Source organism: Phyllostomus hastatus, unplaced genomic scaffold (assembly GCF_019186645.2).
Source record: "Phyllostomus hastatus isolate PE091 unplaced genomic scaffold, TTU_PhHast_1.1 phas_contig_86, whole genome shotgun sequence".
Classification (NCBI taxonomy): Eukaryota; Metazoa; Chordata; class Mammalia; order Chiroptera; family Phyllostomidae; genus Phyllostomus; species Phyllostomus hastatus.
Genome location: NW_025333977.1, coordinates 81,571,306 through 81,597,536, shown reverse-complemented (window position 1 = coordinate 81,597,536; position 26,231 = coordinate 81,571,306). Strand labels below are relative to the sequence as shown.

Genomic DNA, 26,231 nt, shown 5'->3' with positions numbered 1-26,231 from the left:
ACACACATTAAAGGTATACTGTTATGTACTATAGTACTTACAGGGAAATTATTAACATTTTATGTGAAATCCATTCTAAACATGGCAAATTTTTTCCAATGGCCTATTCCACTTATCTGCACATGTTTAGCTTCTATTACCCTCACATTTTGAACTTTACATACATGCGGTGAGAAGTTCATTAATTTAGGTGAATGTTAAATTTGTACGGTTAACATAACAAGCTTAATTACAAAAGTAAAGATTTTAAAGGGAGATGTGGGAATCTGAATTTTTTAACTGGCAAGATGATTCTGGTGTACAGCTGGGTTTGGAATTCGTTCTTAGATTTTGCAATAGTGCTTCTCCAGATTTTTTTCCGACACTTGTGAAATTTGTTTCTTGGACATCTTTATGGGTTCCTGTTCTTTTACCCCTAAAATACAAGTGTTTCTGTTTTTAGATGTTCTCACTTGGACATTTTTTGGTAATGTGATATATTGCCGTAGTCGAAGGGTGTACATTATGCATTTTTTATATCCAGAAAACACCTCTCAAAGTGACACGTGTACAGAAGGGGACTTCATTTCTGTCTAATCTTTTTTATCTACTTAACATCCACATTGCTTCCAGTGACATTAGGTAACATTTAAAAGTCAGGACTTGTAGTCATTTACACCAAAGGCAAAGACAATGAATGACAGGCTATACTGAGACTGCTGGATTTAGAAGGGGAGATCTGCACCAAAATGGAAGGCTTATTCTCATCCAAATTGAGAAAACATGATTTGTTAAAAGTTTGAAGTTGTCGCCTCTTTTCACTTTTTCTTTCAAATAGTAAAGAATAAATGAGGCATCAAGTATTTTCTGCCATCATTTTTAATATAAAAAATAACATCTTATGCCCTGGCCAGTGTGGCATGGGGGTTGGAGTATCCTAGCCAGGGCATATGCCTATGTTGCAGGTTTATCCCTGGTCCAGGCATGGATGTCTGGTCTGAGTATGTCATTGTTTCTTTTCTCTCTTCCTTTCTGCCTTCTGTCCTCTGATGAGGAAATAAGTAAGTAAATAAATAACATGTTTTTTTTTTCCCAGCCACAGTTGCTGTAAAAGTTAATATAACTTCGAAATACTGCAGCTTGTAGTGCTTTATGTAATGAGTAATTTTGCTTGTTTTACTTTTTATTATGGAAATTTCCAAACATACAATATAAAGAAAATTGTATGGTAGGCCCTCGTGCATCTAATTCCCTACTTAGAATTCCCTTGTTCTTATTTCATCTTCGCCTGACCTATTTGGTTTTTTTGTTGTTGTTTGTTTTTTAAAGATTTTATTTATTTTTAAAAAGAGGAGAAGGGAAGGAGAATGAGAGGTATAGAAACTTTCAAAGTGTGGTTGCTTCTCACATGCTCCCCTCCCCACCCCACCCCCGGACCTGGCCTGCAGCCTAGGCCCTGACTGGGAATCGAACCAGTGACCCTCTAATTTGCAGGCCTATGCTCAATCCACTGAGCTACGCCATGGTTGTTTTGTTTTCCCTTTTTGCTGGTGTATGTCAAAGGAGATCCTTGATATGCAGGCATAACTGGTTTTAAACTTTTTCATGGCTATTACATTTATCATGGTGATCTGTGATCAGTAATCTTTTATGTTGCTATTATATTTGTTTTGGTGTGTCCTGAACCACACCCGTACAGACGGAGAATTTAGTATTAAATGTTCATGTGTGTTTAGACTGCACCACCAAGTAGCTAATCCCCTGTCTCTCTTCTCAGGCCTTCTAATCCTTGGGACACAATATTGAAATTACACCAGTTAGTAATCCTACAAGGGCCTTTTAAGTGTTCAAGTGAAAGAGGAAGATTGCGTGTCTCTCACTCTAAGTCAAAAGCTAGAAATGATTAAGCTTAGTGAGGAGGGCATGTGGAAAGCTAAGATAGAATGAAAGCTACCCCTCTTCCACCAGTTAGCCAAGTTGTGAATGCATAGGAAAAGTTCAAAGAAATTACAAATGCTACTCCACTGGACATATGATAAGGAAGCAAAAGAGCCTTATTGCTAATATGGGGACAGTTTTAGTGGTCTGGATTAAAAATCAAATCAGCTACAATATTTCCTTATGCCAAAGCCTGATCTAGAGCAAGGCACTAACTCCCTTCAGTTGTATGAAGGCTGAGAGAGATGAGGAAGCTGCAAAAGGAAAATTTGAGGCTAGTGGAGTGTTGTGGTTCGTGTAGTTTAGGGAAAGAGCCTGTCTCCATAACAGGAAAGTGCAGAGTGAAGCATCAAGTTATCCAGAAGATGTAGCTAAAGTAATTAATGAAGGTGGCTACACTATCAACAACAGATTTTCAATATACATGAAACAGCCTTATATTGGAAGAAGATAACATCTAGGACTTGAATAGCTAGAGAGAAGTCAATGCCTGTCCTCAAAGGACAGGCTGACTCTTGTTAGGTGACCATATTTTTTTTTTCTTCAAGGTTTTATTCATTTATTTTTAGAGAGTGCGGAAGGGAGAAAGAAAGAGAGGTAAGGAAACATCAACGTGTGAGAAAAACATCAATAGGTTGCCTTTCCGCCCACAACCTAAGCTTGTGCCCTGGCTGAGAATCAAACCGGCAACCTTTTGGTTCATAGGCCAGCACTCTATCCACTGAACCACATCAGCCAGGGCTCTTGTTAGGTGACTTTAGGTTGATACCACTGCTCATTTACTATTCTGAAAATCTTAGAGCCCTTAGGAATTATGCTAAACCTACTCTGCTGTGCTCTGTAAATGGAACAGTAAAGCCTGGTTGACAGCACATCTGTTTATACACTATGATTTACTGAACATCTTGGGCCTGCTGTTGAGACCTACTGCTCAGAAAGATATTTAAAATATTATACATTGTCAATGCACCTGGTCACCCAAGAGCTCTGGTGGAGATGTACAACAAGATCAATGTTGTTTTTATGCCTGCTAGCACAATATCCATTCTACAGCCCATGGATCAAGGAGTAATTTGGACTTCCAAGTTTTATTTAAGAAATACATTTTCTAAGGCTGTAAATAGTGATTCCTTCAATAAATCTGGGCAAAATAAATATAAAACCTTCTGGAAAGGATTCACCATTCTAGATGTCAGTAACATTTGTGATTCACAGGAAAAGGTCAACATATCAATGTAATAGGAGTTTGGGAGAAGTTGATTTCGATCCTCATGGATGACTTTCTAGGGTTTAGGACTTTAGTGGAAGAAGTAGCTGTAGATGGGGTGGAAGTAGCAACATAACTAGAATTAGAAAAGTTGCTTCTTACGGGTGAGCAAAAAAAGTGGTTTCTTGAGATAGAATCCACTTCTGTTGAAGATGCTGTGAAGATGGGAATGACTGTGTAGGATTTAGAATATTACATAAACTTAATTGAGAGAGTAACGGCAGAGTTTGAGAGGATTGATTCCAGTTTTGAAAGAAGTACTTACTGTGTGTAAAATGCAGCCATACAGCATTACGTCCTACAGAGAAATAGTGAAAAGAAAAATCCCTCATTCAGAAAACTGCATTGCCTTATTTTAAGAAATTGCCACAGCAACCTTATCCTTTGGCAGCTGCCACCCAGATCAATCAGCTGCCATCAACATCAAGGCAAGACCCTCCACCAGCAAAAAACATACGTCTCAACTTGCTGAAGGCTCAGATGATGGTTTACAATTTTAGTAGTATTTTTAAATTAAGGTGTGTACATTTTTTTTAAGAACATAATGCTATTGCACTTACTAGACTATGTATAGTGGAAACATAGGTTTTAAATGTACCAGGAAACCAGAAATTTGTGTGACTTTCTTTACTGCAATGGTCTGGGACCAGGCCACAATAACACCAATGTATGTGCTATCCCGTTTTATCTGTAAACCCTTCAGTATGAGTCTGTAACATAGAAGGACTTACTTAAAAAATAAATAAATAAATACTGCTCTGGCTGGTGTGGGTCAGTAGATTGAGTGCTGGCCTGTAAACCAAAGGGTTGCCAGTTCAATTCCCAGTCAGGGCACATGCCTGGGTTGTGGGACAGCTTCCCAGTAGGGGATGCACGAGAGGCAACCACACATTGATGTTTCTTTTCCTCTCTCCTTCCCATTCCCCTCTTTCTAAAAATAAATAAATAACATCTTTTTAAAAAGTAACTATAATACTTTTGTGCCTAATATATTATGAACTGATACCCAGTCTATATTTGTTTTTTTTTTCATAAGTCTAAAAAAATTTTTTAAAAAATAGGTTCGTTTAGTGCAGAATTCAAAAAGGTTCACATATTGCAGTTGGCTGAAATGTCTCATGATCTCTTAATCTAACAGTCCTGCCTCCTTTTTTTTTTTTAACTTTAAAATAGTTTTAAATTTAGTTTTAGAGTAGTTTTTCAAGTTTTAGATTTACATTGGTGAAGATGGTACCAAGTTCCCAGTTTTCACTATTAACAAACAGCTTACATTATATGGTACACTGCTAAGATGAAAAGACAAGCCACAAATTAGAAAATAGTTATAAATTATATATGTGTAAATCACTTGTATCCAGAATATATAAAGAACTCGTGCAACTCAGTAAGATAAGTAATCTAATTTAAAAATTGGAATTTCTTTTCTTACAAGTTAATGTAAAAATTCTAGGTTTATTCCTAGGCCTTGACCATGGACAAAATATTTAAATAGACATTTTACCAAATAAAGTGTACACATGGCAAATAACCATACTGAAAGATGCTTGGTATCATTAGTCATTAGAGAAATGAAAGTACAATGAGATTATGACATCACACCACTAGAATAGCAGTAGAAAGGTAGTAAAAAGTGTTGGCAAAGATATGTGGAAACAGGAATCCTAATATGTTACAGGGGGGAATGTAAATGGTGTAGATGCTTTGGAAAACAGTTTTGCAATGCATTCATTTTCCATTATTGCTGTAATAAGTTACTACAAACTTTATGGCTTAAAACAATACTTCTGATATGTTAGTTCTTGAGACAGAAGTCTTAAATGGACTTCAATGGGCTGAAATCAAGTTGTTGGTAGATATAATAATTTTTAATAGTATCCTTCCAAAACTCACATCTACCTGGAATCTCAGTGTGACCTTTAGAAATAGGGTGTTTGCAGGTAGTAATTAAGATGAGGTCATACTCAATTAGGATGAATCTAAGGACTAGTGTTCTTATAAGAAGAGGAGAACACACACATGCACAGAAGACCATGTGAAGATGGAGGCAGACACTAGAGTTGTGCTGCCACAAGCCAGGAAGTACCTGAGGTTGGCAGAGGCAAGGAAGGATTCTTGTCTGGAGCCTAAGAGCTCTGACCTTGAGAGAGCATGAGAACATGGTTCTGCTTACATCCTGATTTTATACTTTCAGCCTCCAGAACTTGGAGTGAATAAAAATTGGGTATGTGTATTTTAAGTAGTCAGGTGTTGTGTGTGTGTGTTAAGATTTTATTTATTTCTAGAGAGAGGGAAAGAGGGAAGAAGGGAGAGGAAGAAACATCGATGTGCAAGAGAGACATCAGTTGGTTGCCCCTCACACGTCCCCAGTCGGGGACCTGGCCCACAACCCAGCATGTGCCCTGACTGGGAATTGAACCAGTGACCTTACAGTTCACAGATCGGCACTCAATCTTCTGAACCACAGCAGCCAAGGCTAAAATGTGTGTTTTAAGCTAATGAGTTTGTGGTAAATTTGTTAAGGCAGTTCTAGGAAAGTAATACCAACAGGATTATGTTTCTTCTAGAGGCTCTAGATGAGAAAGTGTGTTCTTGCCCATTCAAGTTCTATAGGCCAGCAGTCCCCAACCTTTTGGGTACCAGGGACCAATTTTGTGGAAGACAAATTTTCCACAGACCAGGGTTGGGGGTGGGAGACAGGAGGCGTACTTCAGGTGGTACTGCAGGCAGTGTCCATGGATAGGGAAGAGGGAGGTTGGGGACTCCTGCTGTAGGCCACCTTGGTTCGTTGCCTTTTATCTTCCAAGCTAGTAGCATAGCATCTTCACATCTCATGTCTGCTTCTGTTATCACATCTTCTCTGGCTCTTAAGGACCTGTGTGATTAATCTTCCCATCTCAAATACTTAATCACATCTGCAAAGTCCATTTTCTATGTAAATTAACATATTAAAGATCCCTGGGATTAGAACATGGGCATTCTCTGGGGGCCATTATTCTGCCTACTACAGACAGTTTCTTTAAAAAGTTACCCATGGACTTCTGGCCAAGATGGAGGTGTAAGTAGACACACTGTGCCTCCTCGCACAACCAAAATAAGGACAACAACAATTTAGAAACAGAATAACAACCAAAACTGACAGAAAATTGAACTGTATGGAAGTTGAACAACCAAGGAGTTAAAATATACACATTTATCCAGACTGGTAGGAAGGATGGAGTCAGGCGGTCGGGCGGAGAGAGGTCGTGGCACAAAAAGTGGTGCCACTGGGCACGTAAGGCATCCTAGGCGTGCAAGACCGCAGTAGGCGAACCCTGGGCATGCAGGCAGCAGCTGGCAGACCCAGCGAGGCGGCGATTGTGAAGCGAGGCACTGCACTCAAGGCTGCTGGCTGACTGGGCAGTCCCACATTCAGGCACAGATAAACCAGGAGAAATTGGGGAGCGAGACAGACCACAAAACCCTGGGTCCCAGTGCTGGGAAATAGAGTGTCGGGGCACTGATTGAAAACACCTGAGGGGGTTGAGGTGCTGGAAGAGACTCAGAGCCTCACAGGAGAATGTATTGGAGAGACCCATGGGGCCCTAGAACATGCACAAGCCAACCCACATGAGAATTAGCACCAGAAAAACCCAGTTTGCTTGGGGGGAAGCGGCGGAAGGGGTTGAAATCCGAAAAAGAGTGGAGCAAGTGCCATTGTCCCCTCTCGGACCCTGCCCCCACACACAGTGTCACAACCCAGCAACTGTGTTGCCCTGCCCTGGTGAACATCTAAGGCTCCGCCCCTCATACATAACAGGTGCAATAAGACAAAAAAAAAATGGCCCAAATGAAAGAACAGATCAAAGCTCCACAGCAAATAACAACTAAGCGACCAAGAGATAGTCAACCTATAAGATTCACAGTTCAAAGCACGGGTGATCAGGATGCTCACAGAATTGGTTGAATTTGGTAGCAAATTAGATGAAAAAATGAAGGCTACACTAAGTGAAATAAAGGAAAATGCACAGGGAACCAATAGTGATGGGAAGGAAACTGGGACTCAAAACAATAGAGTGGACCAGAAGGAAGAAAGAAACAACCAAACAGAAAAGAAGGAGAAACAAGAATTCAAAAAAAATGAGGAGAGGCTTAGGAACCTCCAGGACATCTTTAAACGTTCCGACATCTGAATTATAGGGGTACCAGAAGGGGAAGAGGAACAGCAAGTGGAAAAGTTATATGAACAAATAATAAAGGAGAACTTCCCCAATTTGGCAAAGGAAATAGACTTCCAGGAAGCTCAGAGAGTCCCAAAGAAGTTGGACCCAAGGAGGAACACACCAAGGCACATCGTAATTACATTAGCCAAGATTAAAATGAAGGAGACTCCTAGAAGCAGCAAGAGATAAGGAGACAGTTACCTACAAAGGAGTTCCCATCAGACTGTCAGCTCATTTCTCAAAAGAGACCTTGCAGGCAAGAAGGGGCTGGAAAGAACTATTCCAAGTCATGAAAGGCAAGGACCTCCATCCAAGATTACTTTATCCAGCAGAGCTTTCATTTAGAATGGAAGGGCAGATAAAGTGCTTCTCAGATAAGGTCAAGTTAAAGGAGTTCATCATCACCAAGCCCTTATTTTATGAAATGTTACAGGGACTTATCTAAGAAAAAGAAGATCAAAAACATGTATAGTAAAATGATAGCAAACTCACAATTATGAACAACCACATCTAAAACAGAAACAGACTAAGCCAACAACTAGAAGAGGAACAGAACCACAGAAATGGAGATCTCATGGAGAGTTAGCAATAGGAGAGTGGGAGGAGGAGAGAGGGGGAAAAAGTACAGAGAATAAGTAGCATGGATGGTAGGTAGAAAATAGGGGGAGGAAAAGAATAGTATGGGAAATGTAGAAGCTTAAGAACTTATGACACATGGACATGAACTAAAGGGGGGGAATGTGGGTGGGAGAGGGTGTGCAGAGTAGAGGGGAATGAAGGGGGGAAATGGGACAACTAATAGCATAATCAATAAAATATATTTAAAAAATAAATAAAAGCAGTATTTTAAAGATGGGGAAAAAAGAGAAAAAAGCTACCCGTGTGTGTCATAACCCAGCAATCCCCGTTCCTAGGTATCTACCAGAAAAAATTAAGCCATATGTCCACACACAGACATGCATGCAAATTCATAGCATTATTTATAATAGCCATTGGAATAGTTACGTGACATTCATAAAATTGAATACTGTTCAACTGCTGACACATTATAACATGGATGAATCTTTTTAAAAAATTTGCTGCATGAAAGATGTTTGTTCCAAAAGATCACTTACATGATTCTATTTATTTGAAATGTCCAGAAAAGACAAATTTATAGAAAGTAGATTTAGTAGCTGGCTTTGGGTAAGAAATGGGATTTACTTCAGTCATGCATATAGGAATTTTGAGGTGTGGTGTGAATGTTCAAAAGCTGAATTGAGGTAATGGTTATACAACTTTGTAAATAGTCTGATATTCATTGAATTGTGCATTTAAAACAGGGATTTATGGTCCTGGGTTGTCCAGAAAGTTTGCTTGTTTTTTTCTGTAAGGTGGCTCTATTAGCATTTGATTGTCTTTAACTTCATTCAAAACCATTTTGTTAGATGGTATTGTGGCAGCTTTCATATCAGTGTGCATTTTTAAAAAACTAATCAAATTTGGTGAATTTTTATCTAGCCAATTTAATCCTGAAGATGGAAAAAATAAACATTTTTGGCATATTATAGTTTGTTATTTCAATTAAGGTGAAAATGCCACTGAAACGCAAAAAAATTGTACAGTTTATTGAGAGGGTGCTGTGATTGATCAAACATGTCAAAAATGGTTTATGAAGTTTCATGTTGGAGATTTTTCACTGGATGATGCTCCACAGTCAGGTAGAGCAGTTGACGTTGATAGCAATCAAATCAAGACATTATTTGAGAATAGTCAACCATGCTGGAGATAGCTGGCATACTCAAAATATATTCAAATCAATAAAGCTACTGGTGAAAATGAAAAATATGTCTTTTTTATGGAAAAAAAGTAAATGGACTTTTTGGCTAACTCAGTATAGTAAATTAGACATCAACGAGGCTGTTTAAAAAGAAAAATAAATGAGCCCTGGCTGGTGTGGCTCAGTGGGTTGAATGCTGACCTGCGATCCGAAAGGTTGCCAGTTCAATTCCCATTCAGGGCACATGCCTGGGTTGCAGACTAGGTCCTCAGCATGAGGTGTGCGAGAGGCAACCACACTTCGATGTTTCCCTCTCTTAAAAAAAAAGAGAGAGAGAGGGAAAAGAAATAAATGAAAAGGATGTAAAGGAGGTACAAATGGACTTCCTACATCTAAATGTAAAGCTTCTGGAAAAGAATGTAATTTTTAGTGACGTGATGTTGGCTTAGGCAAAGATTTCTTCTAATACCAAAAAGCATGACCAACGAAAACAAGTTCATCAAAATGTAAAGTTTCTTATCTGTGAAAAACTCTTAAGAAAATGGAAAACAGCCACAAACTGGGAGAAATCATGTACAACATACATAGCTTACAAAGGGCATGTGTTTTTCCACAGGAACACTTAAACTCAATAAGAGAGCACTTTTTTTTTTTAATTGGTAAAGGTTTCAACAGTTCCTTTGTAAAAGAAGATAGACGGATGGCAAAAAAAAAAAAAAGTAAATGAAAAGATATTCAAAATTGTGTTTCTTAGGACCATGCAATGAAATATCATTGCACACATATTAGCGTGGCGTAACTTTTAAAAGTCAACAGCACCAAATACTGGTTTGGATGTAGAGCAACTGGAACTTGCATATACTTATAAACCAGCATTCCCTCTCCTAAGTGTTTACTCAAGAGAAATAAAAGCACTTTTGCACAAGAACCTGTACAGGGTCTTCATTCATAATCTCCAAAAACTGTAGTCAACCCAATTGCCCTTCCACAAAAAGATAAACTATGGTACATTCATGTAATGGAATACTATTGAGCAATAATAAGGAATAAACTGTTGATACAAAAGCAAGGTGACTCTCAAAGGCATTGTGTTGAATAAAAGGAACCAAGCAAATGGCTATTTTTTATTCTGTTTATGTGACATACTGGAAACAAAACTGTGGGGATACAGATTAATGGTTGCCTGGGAGTGGTGGTAGAGTTGAACTTTAAAGGTCATGAGAGAGATTTTGGGGATGATGGAAGCATTCTATTGGTACTCATGTTGATTACATGATTGTACATGTTTGTCAAGTCTCAGAACTATATACCAAAAAAAGTTAGTTGTTTGTAAAAGTTAAGAAAATCCACTTGCATTCTCCCACAACTACATCAGAAATACAATTAAACTACAGAACAACTATTATTCAGATCCACTTAAAATCTAGCTTAATGGGAGTCCTACAACTAAGGATGTAATGAAGCCACACTGAGACTGGTAAGAGGGGTAGAGGTGTGGAACAGGCTGATTCCACGCACATGTGATGGGTAAAAATCAGGAGGGATATCTTGGCTGTGAGAGGTCCCCCCTGAAGATTGAGGGGTTCCAGCCCTACACTAGGGCCCCCAACCAAGGATTCCAGTACAGACCCCATAACTTGTGACATTAAAATCCAGCAGGGATTGTGACTGAGTGAGATGGACTGACTTGGCTTTCTCCCTATGAGTTCCAGCATGGGGGCAGCAGCTCTAAAGGCACCAGGGACATATGGGGAGGAACTGAATTGTCTGGCATCAGGGCGAGGGCTGAAGGGACAGCTTTCTCCCAGACAGAAATGCTGACAGAGGCCATTGTTCCTTTGCAGAGCCCTTCTGCCACAGAGCCAGCCGGCGGGTGCCATATCTGAGTCTTCATCAACCTGGTCATCATTGTTTGCCCAAACCTGGTGATTCCCTAAAACAACTCCTCACCAAATTTAGGGCTCATTCAAGCTGTTCCCAGTGGCTTTTCCATACAAATGGCCTGTCTTGGATCTTGGTCCATGCTTTGAACTTTGCTAGCTCAAGCAGCATCTGGCCTTGGTGTTGTCCAGTATCTAAGTGGCCCCAGGGCAGGCACTAACTAGTCTTGGTTCATGTCTCCTAGGCACCTCCAAGCCCAGGGGCACAAGTAGCAGCTATCTGCAGATCACTGTCTAGGTCATGCCAGGTAGCCACGGGTGGAACACTGTGCCTGACCCTGGCCTGAATCTCCCAGGTTGTCCCAGAGCCAGTGCACCTAGTGGACAACTTCATACCATGTTGAAGCACCACCCAGCCACCTCTACAAGTGATAAACTCAAGGGGAAAATTCAGTTGGTACCAAAGCCCTACTGAATTGAGTCCTGTTTTGTGCGATAGGCCCCTGCACAGCTGTTCCTCCACTGTGGTCATAGCCAGTCCTTATAGCCGATTGGCCTGGTTGTAAATCCCTTCCATTCACATGCCAACAGCAATCTCAAGGTTCAACTGCAACAGGAGGATGTGCATAGCCCACACAGGGGGTTGTTCCTGGAGTGCCCAGCTCAGGTAGATGGGAAGATTGTGCCATTGGACAGTGTAGGACACTATCCCGTTAGGTTACTCTGCCAAGCCTGGGAGACATAGCAGCTCTACCTAACACATAGAAACAAACACAGGGAGACTGCAAAAATGAGACAAACACATCCCAAATGAAAACAACACAAGTCCAGAAAAAGAACTAGACAAGTGGAGTTCAAAACACTAGCTATAAGGATGCTCAGTGAAATTAGGGAAGAGGAGATGAACTTTGGGAGAACTTCAGCAGCATAAGAAGATATGGGACACCATAAAAAAGAACCAGTGAGAAATGAAGGATATATTAACTGAAATGAAGTATAACTTACAGAGAATCAACAGTGGAATACACGAAGCTGAGAAGAAAAGGAGCAATTGTAATAATAAGGAAGCAAAAAAGACCAAATTAGAACAGCAAAAAGGAAAAAATAACAAAAATGAGGATATTGTAAGGAGCCTCTGGGACAACTTCGAGTGTACCAACATTTGCATTATGGAGGTGCCAAAAGGAGAATAGAGCTAGTGAGGAATTGAAAAGCTATTTGAAAAAAGAAAAAAAGACAGAAAACTTTTGAACCTAGCTAGGGAAATAGACATACAAGTCCAGGAAGCACAGAGAGTCCCAAACAAGATGAACACTTAATTAAAATACAAAAAAATTAAAAGAAATGAGAAAATCTTAAGGCAGCAAGAGGAAAGCAGTTAGTTATCTAGAAGGGAGCTCCCATAATACTGTCAGCTGATTTCTCAATAGAAACTTTGCAGGTCAGAAGGGATTGGCAGGAATATTCAAAGGGATGAAAAGCAAGGACCTACAGCTAGGAATAGTCTACTCAGCAAAGCTGTTGTTTAGAATGGAAGGACATAACAGAATTTCCCTGACAAGAATAAGCTAACAGGAGTCCATCACCACCAAACGAATACTACATAAAATGTTAAAGGATCTTCTTCAAGAAAAAGAAGAAAAATATCAAAGTATGAACAATAAATACATATCAATAATTGAATCTAAAAAAACCCAAAATGAACAAACAAGCAGAATAGAAACAGACTTGGAGATACAGAGAACATTTTGATGGTTGTCAGAAGGGAAGGGGGGTTGATTGAAAAGGGGTAGGGGTTAAGAAGTACAAATTGGTAACAGTAGTCATGAGGATGTAAAGTATAGCATAGGAAGCAGTAATATTTTAATAGCTATGTATGGTATCAGGTGGGTATGAGATTTATCAGGATGATCACATGTAATTTCTGATCACTAGGGTGTATACCTGAAACTAATATAATATTGCATGTCAGTTGTAATTGTAATTTTAAAAATGATTAATAAAAGCTAAGGAAATTGATCCCCAGGTAGGTTAGAAATCCAAGTAACCAGATATTAGTATAAGTTGAAAATTGCAGATGGACTTGAAAAGACCATATCAACAATTACATTAAATCTGAACAGACTACATACTCCCAATTGTGGAATTAAAAGAACAAGACTCCTAAGTATTTGCTGTTTACAAAAGACACATAAAGAAGTTGAAAGTAAAAGGATGGTAGAAGCAACACTGTGGAACATTGATTAGAAGAAAATGGTATGTCTGTATTGATGAGCAAAGTAGGCTTTAAGAGAAGGACTATTGCAGCAAAAAATAAAAATTATAAAAGGATCTACTCATAACCGTCTCAAATATTTATGCTCTTAATAACATAACTTGAAAATAAATAAAGCAAACACTGACAGAATTAAAGGGCAAGAAGGAACACTTCTAAATTTTCTTTAAGGCCAACATAAGCCTGATTGATAAGAAAGCCTGCCAAAAATACTACAATGAAAGTACAACAGGTTTGTCAGAATAACCCTTCTTGAGGTATTTGAACAAAGACTCAAAGGAGGTAAGAGAATAGCTGGCAGGCAAGGATGTAGAGACCTGATAGGGAAGCCTCCAGGTGAAACAGATTTCAGGAGGATGGTCAGATCTAGTTTTGGATGTTTAATTTGAGGGTCTGCTAGAGATTCTTTGTAGTTCAGGAGTTTTCTGCTAGACTAGGGGTATCCAACCTTTTGGCGTCTCCAGGCCACACTGGAAGAAGAGTTGTCTTGGGCCACACATTAAATACATTGTGACCTGTAATTCCAAAAAAATCTACTGTTTTAAATAAATTTATGATTTTGTGTTGGGCTGCATTCATATCCATCTTGAGCTTCATGTGGCCCATGGGCTGCATGTTGGACACCCCTGCTCTAGACTAAAGACAGAAATGTGGAAGTTGTCATTATTAAAGCCATAAGACTATGAGATTGAGGTCACCAAAATAAGCGTGGATAGAAAAGACAACCAGTACTGTCTTGATATGTAAGATCCTTGTAAAACGGACTCTTCCTCTTCAGCTCTAGCTCCAGTGTTTACACAAAGCATGCTTTGTCTTACCATATCACATTGCCTATAGTTTTGAGAATTCATCATTGCTATTTTGTTCGTTCTACTCTCTCCTTAGAATGCATTTCTTACCTCCCACAAAACAAACTCCTAGTCCTCCTTCCCAACCTTTCCCAGTATCACTTCCATTCTAATATTTTTATACTTTGTGTACATATGGTATTATTAGCACATTGTATTATATATATACCTATATTTCTTAGTAGGTGTAAAGTCCTTTGCATTCTAGGTGTATTAGCATGTAGGTGTTCAAATGTTAAAATAACTGATTTATGCTTTGAATAAGCAACTTTGATATTAATGAGAGCTCTACAACATTTTAGATTTATAGATAGAATTCTGAGCTTGTAATTTAGAAAAAATTTTTTTTAACTTCTGAAAGGTTTTTGGTTGTTTAACAGTCAAGTGTTCTCATTTTCTTGACATTTCTACATAGCCCTCTATGCAGTAGACATCCTTTGCTAAATTATATTTATAAGTAGATGATATTACTCTGATATATTTAGAATATCCACTTAAAATAATTCAGAGCTAAGTGATCAGGATTACAGAAGTATTCCATTTCAACCAGACATATCATGTTCATGTGAGTTAAACTGTATTTGAAGATGAATTTTGCTGACAGTTACATTTAATATAGTTACCAAACAGTTTTATAGTATCCAGTTATGTTCTAAAATATGTATGTGTCTGTTTGTACATAGAAAAATACGGGAAGACTATCATAGTTATTTCTGGTCATAGTAGTACAGGATATTTTCACTTTCTAAGTCATTTCTATGGCAATGGACTGTTTCTTTTTCTTTTCTTAAATCAAGACATGTATATTTTAAAGTTAAGCAGGGAAAGATTAAGCTGCCTACTCCCTCATATTTTAATATTGTGTTCTATACTTAGGTTTGATCTGTCTACCCTAATGGAAACTTTGTTAGTAGTTAACTTTAATTAGATTCATTCTAGCACACTGGACTATAACCATCTTTTCCTTCTACATGAAACCAAGGAATACCTGGTTATTTTCCTTCTACTTATAAATATACTTGAAGCCCAGTAATTACTTAGAAATCATTCTTAAATTTTTAATTTCTATGTTTTAAAGATTTCATTTTTTTAGAGGGGAGGGGAAGGAGAAAGAGAGGGAGAGAAACATTCATGTTTTAGAGAAATATTGATTGGTGGCCACTCATATGCCTGCTACCCAGGTATGTGCCCTGACCAGGAATCACCCAGCAACCTTTCTGTTTGCAGGATGACTCCCAACCTACTCAGCTACTGTAGTCAGGGCCATTCTTAAAATTTTTCTAATTCAAGTTCTTTCACTTGTAATTGAGAAGCTTGTCTTCTAGTTTTTTAAGTTTTCCTTTATTGTTGTTCATTGTTAAACTTAATAATGTAAATTTTTGATCACTTTTAAAATACAGAGACTAACTTTCTTAAAAGTGCAATGGAGTGATTTTTTGAGGTATTAAATGTAATTAAATTATAAATAATAAGCTACTACATTAGTAGAAGTAATTTATTAAATATAATTAGTAAAGATATGTTATGGTTAAAAGAAACTACTACACCCAATTTGTGGTTCTTTATGCTACATGGTATCACTTATGTAGAATCTTAAAAGACACACACACACACACACACACACACACCCCTTTATGCTACATGGTATCACTTATGTAGAATCTTAAAAGACACACACACACACACACACACACACACCCCTTTATGCTACATGGTATCACTTATGTAGAATCTTAAAAGACACACACACACACACACACACACACACACACACACACACACACACACACACACACACACACACCCCCCCCACAGTAGAAAAGTGGTTGCCAGGTCAGGGGAGTGGGGAAGAGATTGATAGAAGGGTATAAAATTTCAGCTACAAAATGCATAAGGTCTGAGGATCTAATGCATAACATGGAAACTGTATTTATATTTGAAATTTGCTAAGAGAGTAGACCATAAATGTTCCCACAGACCAAAAATGATAAATATATGAGGTGATGGATGTGTTAATTAAATGGGAGGGATTCTTTAAGATATTTATGGAAGATGTAATTTCTGTATTTTAAGGGATCCTGTATTTTACAGTGTAATAGTACTGATAAAAAACCTGAGTGGGTGGTAGGTATGTGAGCCCATTAGGTTTAATCACAAAAAGGTTTTGGGTGAAGTGTCAGGGTTAGATAAAATTGTAAAGAGAGGGGAAGTTGTGTGAATGAAGTGTAACCTATTTAAAGAAGACAAGAATCTCATGAAGGGAATTTATTTCAGTTAACAAATACTTGGGACAAGGCCATGTTTACTCATATTCACTCTTGTGGCTAGAAACTGGAAAAGATATCTCTATTTTTTATCAGATATTTAAAAATTTTGTGTGGCTGCTAAGAAACACATTGTGTTCCGATTTTAAGAAGACATATGAGATGTTCAAGGGTAGTTGGTCACAATTAAGTAATAAAAATTGGTAGCATAAAATTGGAATAATTGAGGCTGGAAGGCTAAAGTTTCAAATGAACATAATAGTCTATAATCAGGTTTGTTTGTTTTTAAGAACTGTAATACATTCTGTTGTTTTCTGATTACCTAAATTTTAATATTTGAGAGAATTTTGTTTTAAAGATTACCTACAATTCTTACCGTGTATTTTGGAATGTGTTTTTAAATATTTTTGTATGCGTTAGCAAAAATTGGGTCATAATTTTATATACAAAACAATATATCAACACTGTCTTTCCTTGCTGGTAAGTGTATCATGCTTTATTTTACCAGTCCCCTTAGGGGACACTCAGATTTTTCTTTTTTGTTCTTATAAATGTGTGATGATTAACATTCTTGGTTAGCCATTTCTTTAACAGAGTTATCAAAACCTATGTACCTATTTTGCAAATGATTAATTAGGCTATTGTTTGTATTGCCTGCTTTTGACCAATGTTAATTGTGATCTGGAACAAGCACTGAAAGAGTAGGATGTACATAGTTTTCTAGCTGCTTGGTTGGCATCAGATTGTTTTATTTTTGAATTCATTTTCATTTGATTTTTTAAGTTATTTAGTTATTTTTTTAGAGAGAGGTGAAGGGAAGGAGAAAGGGAGAAAAACGTGTGAGATCAATCAGTTGCCTCCCACACACCCCCAAGGGACTTGGCCTGCAACCCAGGCATGTGCCCTGGCTGGAATCGAGCCTGCAACCTTCCAGTTCACACATTGATACTCAGTCCATTGAGCCATACCAACCAGGGCTATTTGATGTTGTTTTAGTGTTTTTTATCACCCCTTGTTAAGACTTTTAAGAAGACAAATAATGTATATAAGCACCTCTACTAATGATAGTGTTAATGGTAACAGGAAGAAAAAATTATGTAGATGCTATTCAGGTTTGTCATGTCATAATTGATCACCCTTTACCTTATGACAGTAAAATTGACTTGAGCTATTAAGAATTCCTTTTGTTGATAGCTCTGTAGGCAAAATAGTTTTGTTATTATGAATCTGAAACTTTAACCTCTTTTCCCCTGGAACCAATTTAATTATAGTTTTCAAAGTGGGGTGATTTGTTTTATTTTTGTTTGTTTGTTTGTTTTTCTTTTAAAATATGGACTCCCTTGTTCCGGCTCCAGAGATTCTGCTTCTGAATGTGTGGGGTAGGATTCAGGAATCTGGATTTTGAATATTACTCCATGTGATTCTGTAGGTGGTTCCTGGCTCAATGAATAGATTGTGCATAGCTTTTCATCTTTATATATTGGACTGTTTTCTTAGAAAAAAATTCTAGAGTAGAATTACTTGGACAAAAGAGATGCACTTTTTGGCTTTTTGGTACATAGCACTAAATTGTCTTCCAGAGATACATCCATTGACATTCCCACCACCAGAGTGTAAGAACCCCATTTACTACCACCTTGCCAAAGTTCGGTATCATCATTCTTTTTGATCAGTAATAGATGTTTTTAACTTTTTGAACTGTAGATGACATGGAAAATTTTGGCATATATGTAGCGTATTATTCTGGGTTTCTTAGTAATTGTTTATTGTATTTATCTGTAAATGTGTACAAGTATATGAATACTGAGTTGAATGTGGATGAAATGGCTGGCAAAGTCTGCTTATAAATTAGAAATCTTCATAGGAATATAAAGTTATGGTTGAAAAGATTTATCAATAATGTAAAAAAGATTTGGTGCCTTTTTAATATATTCATCTTAACAAATACTGCTAATTATATTTTACTGAGTACTTTTTGGTTTGTTCCAGTAGCCGGATCGAGCTGGGAGATGTGACACCACACAATATTAAGCAGCTGAAGAGATTAAACCAGGTCATCTTTCCAGTCAGCTACAATGACAAGTTCTACAAGGATGTGCTGGAAGTTGGCGAGCTAGCAAAACTTGGTATAATATGGTTTTTTTCTTTCTTCATTTATTCATATTCTTGACCCCTTGTTAGTAGTAAAGCAGAAAGAGGTAACCAATTTAATCTCTTTTATTTTACAAGTGAAGAAATGGGGATAATTCAGGTTGTAAGAAAAACCTCAGAAATCAAGAGAAAATATTTGAATTTTAAAAGGAAATGCTAAATCTTTTCTTGTGTTTTCACATATTTAGCTTTACTCTCAATGAGAATTAAATTCCTAAGAAGGTATAGGAGGTTTTTGAGGCTGTTGATATTCGGAGTAACTGAAAAAACTTAATGCTGATAGCAACAATTTAGTCCTCATAGAGGGGGATGGGAAAGATTTAATAAAATGTGATATTCTGTCTGTTGAATGTTATATCTTTGTTTTTCCATGGCAGCCTATTTCAATGATATTGCAGTAGGTGCAGTATGCTGTAGGGTGGATCATTCACAGAATCAGAAGAGACTTTACATCATGACACTAGGATGTCTGGCACCATACCGAAGGCTAGGAATAGGTAAAATTATTGATCTTTTAAAAAAGCTGCTTCAAAGAAGTATAAACACAATTGTAACTGTTTCTGACCCAGTAAGTCAAATCAGTTCTTTTGGGACTACTGGGAAATGGTTATTGTTATATAAGGTGAAAAATACTTATTTTTTTAAACATAATTTATTTGGAAGCCCTTTATAGGTTTGTTATTAATGTCCCTTTTGCTTTTTCAGTTTTCATTCTACTTGGAATGTCTTGTATATAAAGTTTGCTTTTGTGCTAGCAGTTTGAAATATACATAATATATAAGAAAACAAATGTTTGGAAAATTAGGATGTCTGGTGTTTACTTCAAATTCTGTAAGGACTCAGTAGTGTTAAGATGGCCATTAGATGTATAATTGAAAGATTGATCTTTACGAGATTACTTACTTGTTTGTCTTATTAATAGGAACTAAAATGTTAAATCATGTCTTAAACATCTGTGAAAAAGACGGCACTTTTGACAACATCTATTTGTAAGTTAAATGATATTTAATGTTATCTAAAGAATTTAATAAATTGTCGATAGAAATCTTTATAGAATCTTCAAGTTCTGGTCACTTATTCATTCTTTTGGAAACACCATGGATGTAGTGGTTATAATGTTTTATTGTCTCATTTAATAATAGATAAGAAATCAGATAAAATATTCTTGTTTTATTATGTTGGAGTGGGAGGGGGGTCCAAAGTCACAGGGATAAAATCAAGATTAAAACTCAAGTCTTAAATTTAAGAATGTATTCATTAATACTACTTTTCTGTGCCCTCTGCACTCTGCATTTTGTTGAAAGTGTAGTTAATGTGCTCATTAGTAGTAGAGTTTAATAATCAAAATCAGAGATTACCTGGCTGATACCATTATACTTGAATCTTAACAGACCTTAGATTTAAGAGCCAAGCATAGGTCATAACAATGGATTGTTTATAATATAGATATTAAAATTCTCACATTTATTTTGGCAGCAGGAGAGATTAAGTTATATAATGCTATTTGAGGAGTAATTGAGAAAGCTGGAATTACTTATTTTCAAAATACAGCATACTTTCATAGAAATTATAAAGAGGGACATATTCAGACATTTGAGACCCAATTTTTTAATTTTTTAAAACTTTTTTTCTGCTGTCTGTGGAGAACACATAAAAGCTGATTAAATCTTAATTTTTTTTCTGATACCCTCCCATATCTCAGGCACGTCCAGATCAGCAATGAGTCGGCAATTGACTTCTACAGGAAGTTTGGCTTTGAGATTATTGAGACCAAGAAGAACTACTATAAGAGGATAGAGCCCGCAGATGCTCATGTGCTACAGAAAAACCTCAAAGTCCCTTCTGGCCAGAATGCAGACATGCAAAAGACAGACAACTGAACAAATTACAAATGGACTTTCTTGCACTTGCTTGTCGCCAAATAAAAAAGAGGCCCATTGATTCCTGCCCCACCCCTCTTCTTTTAAAGCTTTTCCCGCTCCTTGTTCTTGTTTTTCCACCTGTTTTTCCTTCTCTTCTAAAAGTTTTAATACTTTCAAGGACTTTCAAAATTAATCATGTTTGGATTGTTTTAGTTCTCTCATTGTTGTGAGGTGGATTGATTGTGGGAAGTTTCATGGTTAAGATATTTGGTCCCAAAAATTTGGGTGTCAGTTTCAGTTTATTTTTAGCTTGTTTTTATGTCCTGCTTTCACATTGAAGTGCAGAGCCTACAAAATACTGTATATTTCAAAATACAAAAAGAAGCAGCAGCAATATCTTGTTCTCTAATCATAGACAAGTTTAGTGTGTTTGTGGTACTTTGGGTTTCTCAAGACTGTTTGTGGGATACTAATCCCTAGACATTGCCTTCAACTCCACCTGTTGTCCTAAGTACTATCTCAGGAGTTGGACCATTGTTATCCTTGTAAGAAATACTAAGCTTATTATTTTTTTCTTAAGCAATTCTTCCTTCCTTCCTTGCTGGTGGCTGAGGGTGGGTGGGATAGTTTGGGTAGTAGTGTTAGACTTTGGTCTCAGTATTTGAGTTAAACTGCTTTTTGCTAATGAGTTGGCTGGTTGTTAGCAGGTTTATTTTACCTGCTGTTGATTGTTATTAGTGGTGTTAACTTTTAGAGTGTGAGCTGGTGAGATTAATTTTTTTTTAATATCCCAGCTAGAGATAATGGCCTTTAACTGACCTAAAGAGGTTTGCTGTGATTTACCTTTTTTTCCCTCCTGTCCTTTTTCTTCAGAAAACCCATAGTTAGTTAACTTCAAAAATGGAGTTGATGTCCTTATAGATCAATCCCCTTCAAGAATGCTGATGCAGGTGTTGTCTCTTGGACATATTAAAACATACCTAAAAGGAAGCTTAGATGGACTTGTGGCACAATAAATGCATTTAATATCAGCTAATACAGGCTGTTAAAAGTGTGGCCACTGAGCATTTGATTATATAGGAAAGAATATCTAGACAGTATTTTTGAGAATAAAATAGCTGTGCTATTGCTTATCTGTTAGAGAATATCCCAGATTTGCTTACATTCTGTGCCTATGATATTAAGTTTAAGGATTTGGGGGAGGGAGAATTGTTAAACATATTATTTCTATTCTTGGAAAAGTAAAAGTCTAGAAGTGTTACTAATGCAGATATCACTGTGACCTCCTCTACTGACAGCACTGGTTTAGGCCAGATTATTTTCTGATGAATAAGGAGTGGTTTTAATGGGTTGAGAACTTTTTATAAGATAGGAGACAACTGAAATTTTCTTGTTTTCCTCCATAGTCCCATCTCCAATAGTTAAATTTTTCTGCTTTGCCAATATTGGTGGCCCAACAAATGATCTCATTAGACTTTAAAACAATGCACAGAGTTTGAAGATTCTATCATTTGACTTTAGAAGGGAGGTTGATTCATAATATTTATCCTCTTATGTAAATTCTGCTATGAAAGTCATCTCCAAATATGTTAAATGACAATTATTTTACACAGCGTTTATGCACATTTTATAATCCAAAATTCTTATTTGAGAATGTGAAAGTACAAAGTACATAGACTTCAGCAGTCTTAATTGAGTGCCAAGAATAATACAGAAAAGGAAGATAGTTGAATGGGGTTTATAGGGTTCTAATCTTAAGACAGTTAAAATGTAGAAAGACCATGCTGATTTCTTGGGTATCAGTTTCTTCAGCAGTCTAAATCTAAGCTTAGAAAAAAAGTTTAGCATTAAGCACCTTTACCTTCATGGATAACCTTCAGCTTGCTCTTGCCAAGAGAAGAGTGCTTGAATTACAGAAGGCATAATTACTTTGAAGAATTCAGCCTTTTTGTAAGCTTCCAGATATCAAAATAGATTTTGATATATAAATGAGTTTTCTGAGATAACACTGCCTCTATTTCTATAACCATTTCACCTGGGCTGGCTAATCAGTCCTATGAATGTATCCCTAAATGTGGTTATTGAAAACCGAATAGCTGCCTCATGACAATTAAGTACATGTTATTTAAGGAGGGGGAAAAAATAACTAAATTTTGAATTGAGTGTGTAGGCTCCCTATCATTATATATAATGTTTCTTTTTCTACTCTAGTCAATGGCTTTAACCTAAATTGTAAATGTTTGTACAAGGTTAATTGTCCTACATCAGACTTATATAAATAATTCCATCCACTTACAGAGGAGGCGGCTGTAGAAGATATAGAAGCTGGGCACTAGTTCATATGTTTATGAGTCAGTAAAGACTGAAATAATGTCTCATGTTTAGTTGGTTATTTTGAAATATGAAAATTATCTAGGTAAAACTATTCTATTAATTGGATGATCATAGGATATATCCATCATATTTTTCAGGACAAATAGTTTTTACTGTGGGGCAAATAGGTAAAAATTTATACTGGATGGCTATTGCATTTGGGTTCTAAAAAAAAAAAGAATCTGCAGAGAAATCTATGCAATATGTAATTTGTCCAGATTAGATTTTATTTGGGGAAAGAAGTTCTGAAATATCCCCAAAGCAGTTTACCCATCAATTGAAAGTCCTCCAAAAACAGAACTATTCAGAAATGTGTTGTGTGGGGTGGAAAAGAAAAGCTCCCTCAGTTTTTTGGAGGGAATAACTTTAAAAATACTTAAATGGCTAAGTTTATTTGGTGCAGTTAAGAATTAAACTTGATGATTTTAATATTGCTGTTACATCTGAAATAAACTTATGTGATGATGTTCTGGTAGTAATCTGTGATGTGTTATAAATGTCCAGAAAAGACCCCACTTTTGTGTTGAATTCTGGTATCAGCAGCTCTATGTAGTCTTTGTTTACTGTTGGCCTGTTTGATTTTTCAAAATACTTTGACATTTAAGATCTTGCTTAAAGCTAATTAAAATAAGCAAAGTCTAATCAAGGCCTCCTAAATCACACCTTTTGAAACTTGCCAGGAACACTGCCCAGTATCAGTGGGCAGTTCAGTCTCAATGAGGGTAAAAGTCTTTCTGCTGCTGTATTTTTTAAAATGTAATTGCTTAAGATGTCTGACACCTAAAGGCTGTGATCTCATTTAGTAGTATGCATTGAATACAAGTCATGTATATTAACTTTTTTTCTCTTTGTTAGCAGTGAGGAAAGTTTTAGTAATTGAATGAGTTGGGAATTGCTTTTTAAAGTTGTTTTCTAAAGCTCAAACGAACATGGGTTTATAGTTTTTCTTTAACAAAGTTTACTCAGTGTTTAATATCTTAGTCAAAAGCATTCTAATCAGAATTTTGCTTGTTTCATTGAAGAAACAATGGGTGATTTTTTCCTGATGTCTTAGCTATCACTATAGCACATTATCCCAAATTTAGCAGCCTAAAAACAAGTATTACCACCCACAGTTTCTGAGTCAGGAATCCAGGAGCAGCTCAGCTGGGTGGTTCTGGTTTGAGCTTGTAATGAAACTCAGCCAGGCCCTGTCCAAGTAGCACAGCTGGTACCAAAGGCAACTCTGGAGGAAGGATGGCCCTTGTAATGGGTGCTGGAAAAATGGAGCTTCCCAATGCAGAAATACACATTTTGATCCATGTGTTCACATTATACAACAATTAAAAATGCATAATGGATCTAAATATAGAACCTATAAGACTTGTAGAACATAGGAGAGACATCTCTCTGTCCTTGTGTTAGTCAAAAGATTTCTTAGATGTAACACCAGAAACACAGTCTATAAAAAAATGGATAAATTGGACCTAAGAATTAATTACTGTTTGGAAAACATTTAAGAAAATGAAAAGAACCCTAGGCTGTGTGGCTCAGTTGGGCTATGGGTCACTAGTTTGATTCCCTGTCACAGGCACATGCCTGGGTTGTGGTTCGGTTGGGAGCATAGGAGAGGCAACTGATGTATGTTTCTCACGTCGATATTAATCTCTCACTCCCCCCCCTCTAAAAAAATAAACAAAATCTAAAAAGATAACCAAGGAACTGAGAGAATACTGCATATTATGAATCTGACAAAGTATATGTATCCAGAATAAAGAACTCTCAAGACTTCGTGAATAACAAGCAACCCAATAAAAATGGGTAGTAAGTACATGAAGAGATGCTCAGTACCATTAGTCATTAAGGAAATACAAATAAAGTCACAACAAAATACCACCATACACTTAAAGTGAAGTTTTATAAAAGACTGACCACATTGTTAGCACATATTGGTACAATTCAAATTCTAATATTCTAGTGGTCAAAGTATACAACTTTGGAAAACAATTTAGGGTTTTTCTTGTTTTTTAAGGCACACTTACATATGAATCAGCCATCCCACTGGATATTTACCCAAGTATATTACCCAAAGAAAATGAAAGCAGATGTCTGTACAAGGTGGGCAAAAGTTGGTTTATAGCTGTGAGTGCAAAAGTTTATTCTTGTATTATTTATTGTATTTTCATATGAACAACTGTAAACCTATGTTTGCCCCACCCTGTACAAGATTTGTACAGATGTTCTAGTATCTTTATTTGTAATAGTCCAAAATTGCAAACAATCCAAATGTCCATAAATAAATATGTCCACTTATATAAAATTCTAGTAGATGAAAGTGAATGTTTAATGACAGATTAGTGGTTATCTGGAGAGCAGGATGAGGGCAAGAAGAAGGAATAAGGAGCATCAGGATGGATATGTTCATTTTTATTGTAGAGCATGGTTTCACAGGTGTAAACATGCTGAGACAAATGTACATTTTAATGTTTATAATGGGTCAATCATACTTCAATAAAGCTCTTGTTTTTTCAAGATACAGAATGGGTGAAGATATTTGCACAACATACACCTGGGAAATAACCTTTAGAATGTACAAAGAACTTTTACAACTCAGTAAGACAAGCATCCTGATTTTAAAATGGCCTAAGATTGTGACAAAGTACCAAAGAAGCTATGCAACTGGTCAATGAATGTATGAAAATATGCTCAACACCTCTTAGAGAACTGGAAATAACTAGAGTCCACTTTACCCAGTGCCCCCCCAGGGCTAGAATTTAAAAAGACTATCAAATTTGGAAGGTAATGTGGAGTATCTGGAATCTGCATATATTGCTGTTGAAATGTTACAGCCACTTTGGAAAACAACTGGGAAGTTTCTTAGGGAAATATGTAGATTTCAAAATTTGACCATTCGCTTGTGTCTCGGCGGTTCATTTCTGAAGGCTTATAAAGCAAACACGAAAGCCTGGAGCATGTCTTGCCCGGTGCGCATCCTAAGGCCGAGGGACAGCGCAAGGGCTGGCACCAGCGGGCGCGCGGTGTCCAGACGTCAGGCAGAAGCATTCACGCATCGTTCGCGCTAGCACCCAAACAGGCTCAGTGCTCTCCACCAAGTTGGCAAACAGCATCCCTTGCCTCCAAGGGCTTGGAGCCAGAAGTTGGAGTAGAATCCCGAGCTGCCTCCTGGTGCCGCCCCCGCACCTACCCAATTCGTTTGGTCAGCAGCTACCCCTCCTTATCTTTCACCCCAGTAGGGAAAAGAGGATGTCATGAAATAATGGGATGCAAGGAAGAGGGCTTGTAAGTCATACAAATAGTCTATTAGAGTCATTGAAGAGTCTCAAGTATGTGGGTGAAAACCAGATTTTCTCGAGCTGTGTGAAAAAAAAAAGGACTTTGCTGGAAGCAAGGAGACAGGTTTCACTTGTATAAGCAGGCGTCAGCTAGCTGGAAAATT

General features: G+C 37.1%; 1 protein-coding gene across 2 annotated transcripts in view; it reads left to right on the top strand.

Moving 5' to 3' along the window:
- Window positions 1-25,310, top strand: part of NAA50 (N-alpha-acetyltransferase 50, NatE catalytic subunit) — a 35,046-nt gene extending 9,736 nt beyond the window's left edge. Inside the window, exons 2-5 of one of the 2 annotated variants that reach the window (XM_045851627.1) lie at window positions 18,399-18,535; window positions 18,938-19,057; window positions 19,483-19,549; window positions 20,263-25,310. In XM_045851627.1, the coding sequence (XP_045707583.1) occupies window positions 18,399-18,535; window positions 18,938-19,057; window positions 19,483-19,549; window positions 20,263-20,440 (502 nt within the window). In that variant the 3' untranslated portion in view covers window positions 20,441-25,310. The remainder of the gene's footprint in view (window positions 1-18,398; window positions 18,536-18,937; window positions 19,058-19,482; window positions 19,550-20,262) is intronic. The other variant, XM_045851628.1, reaches the window with a different exon arrangement.
- The last annotated feature ends 921 nt before the right edge of the window (window positions 25,311-26,231 follow it).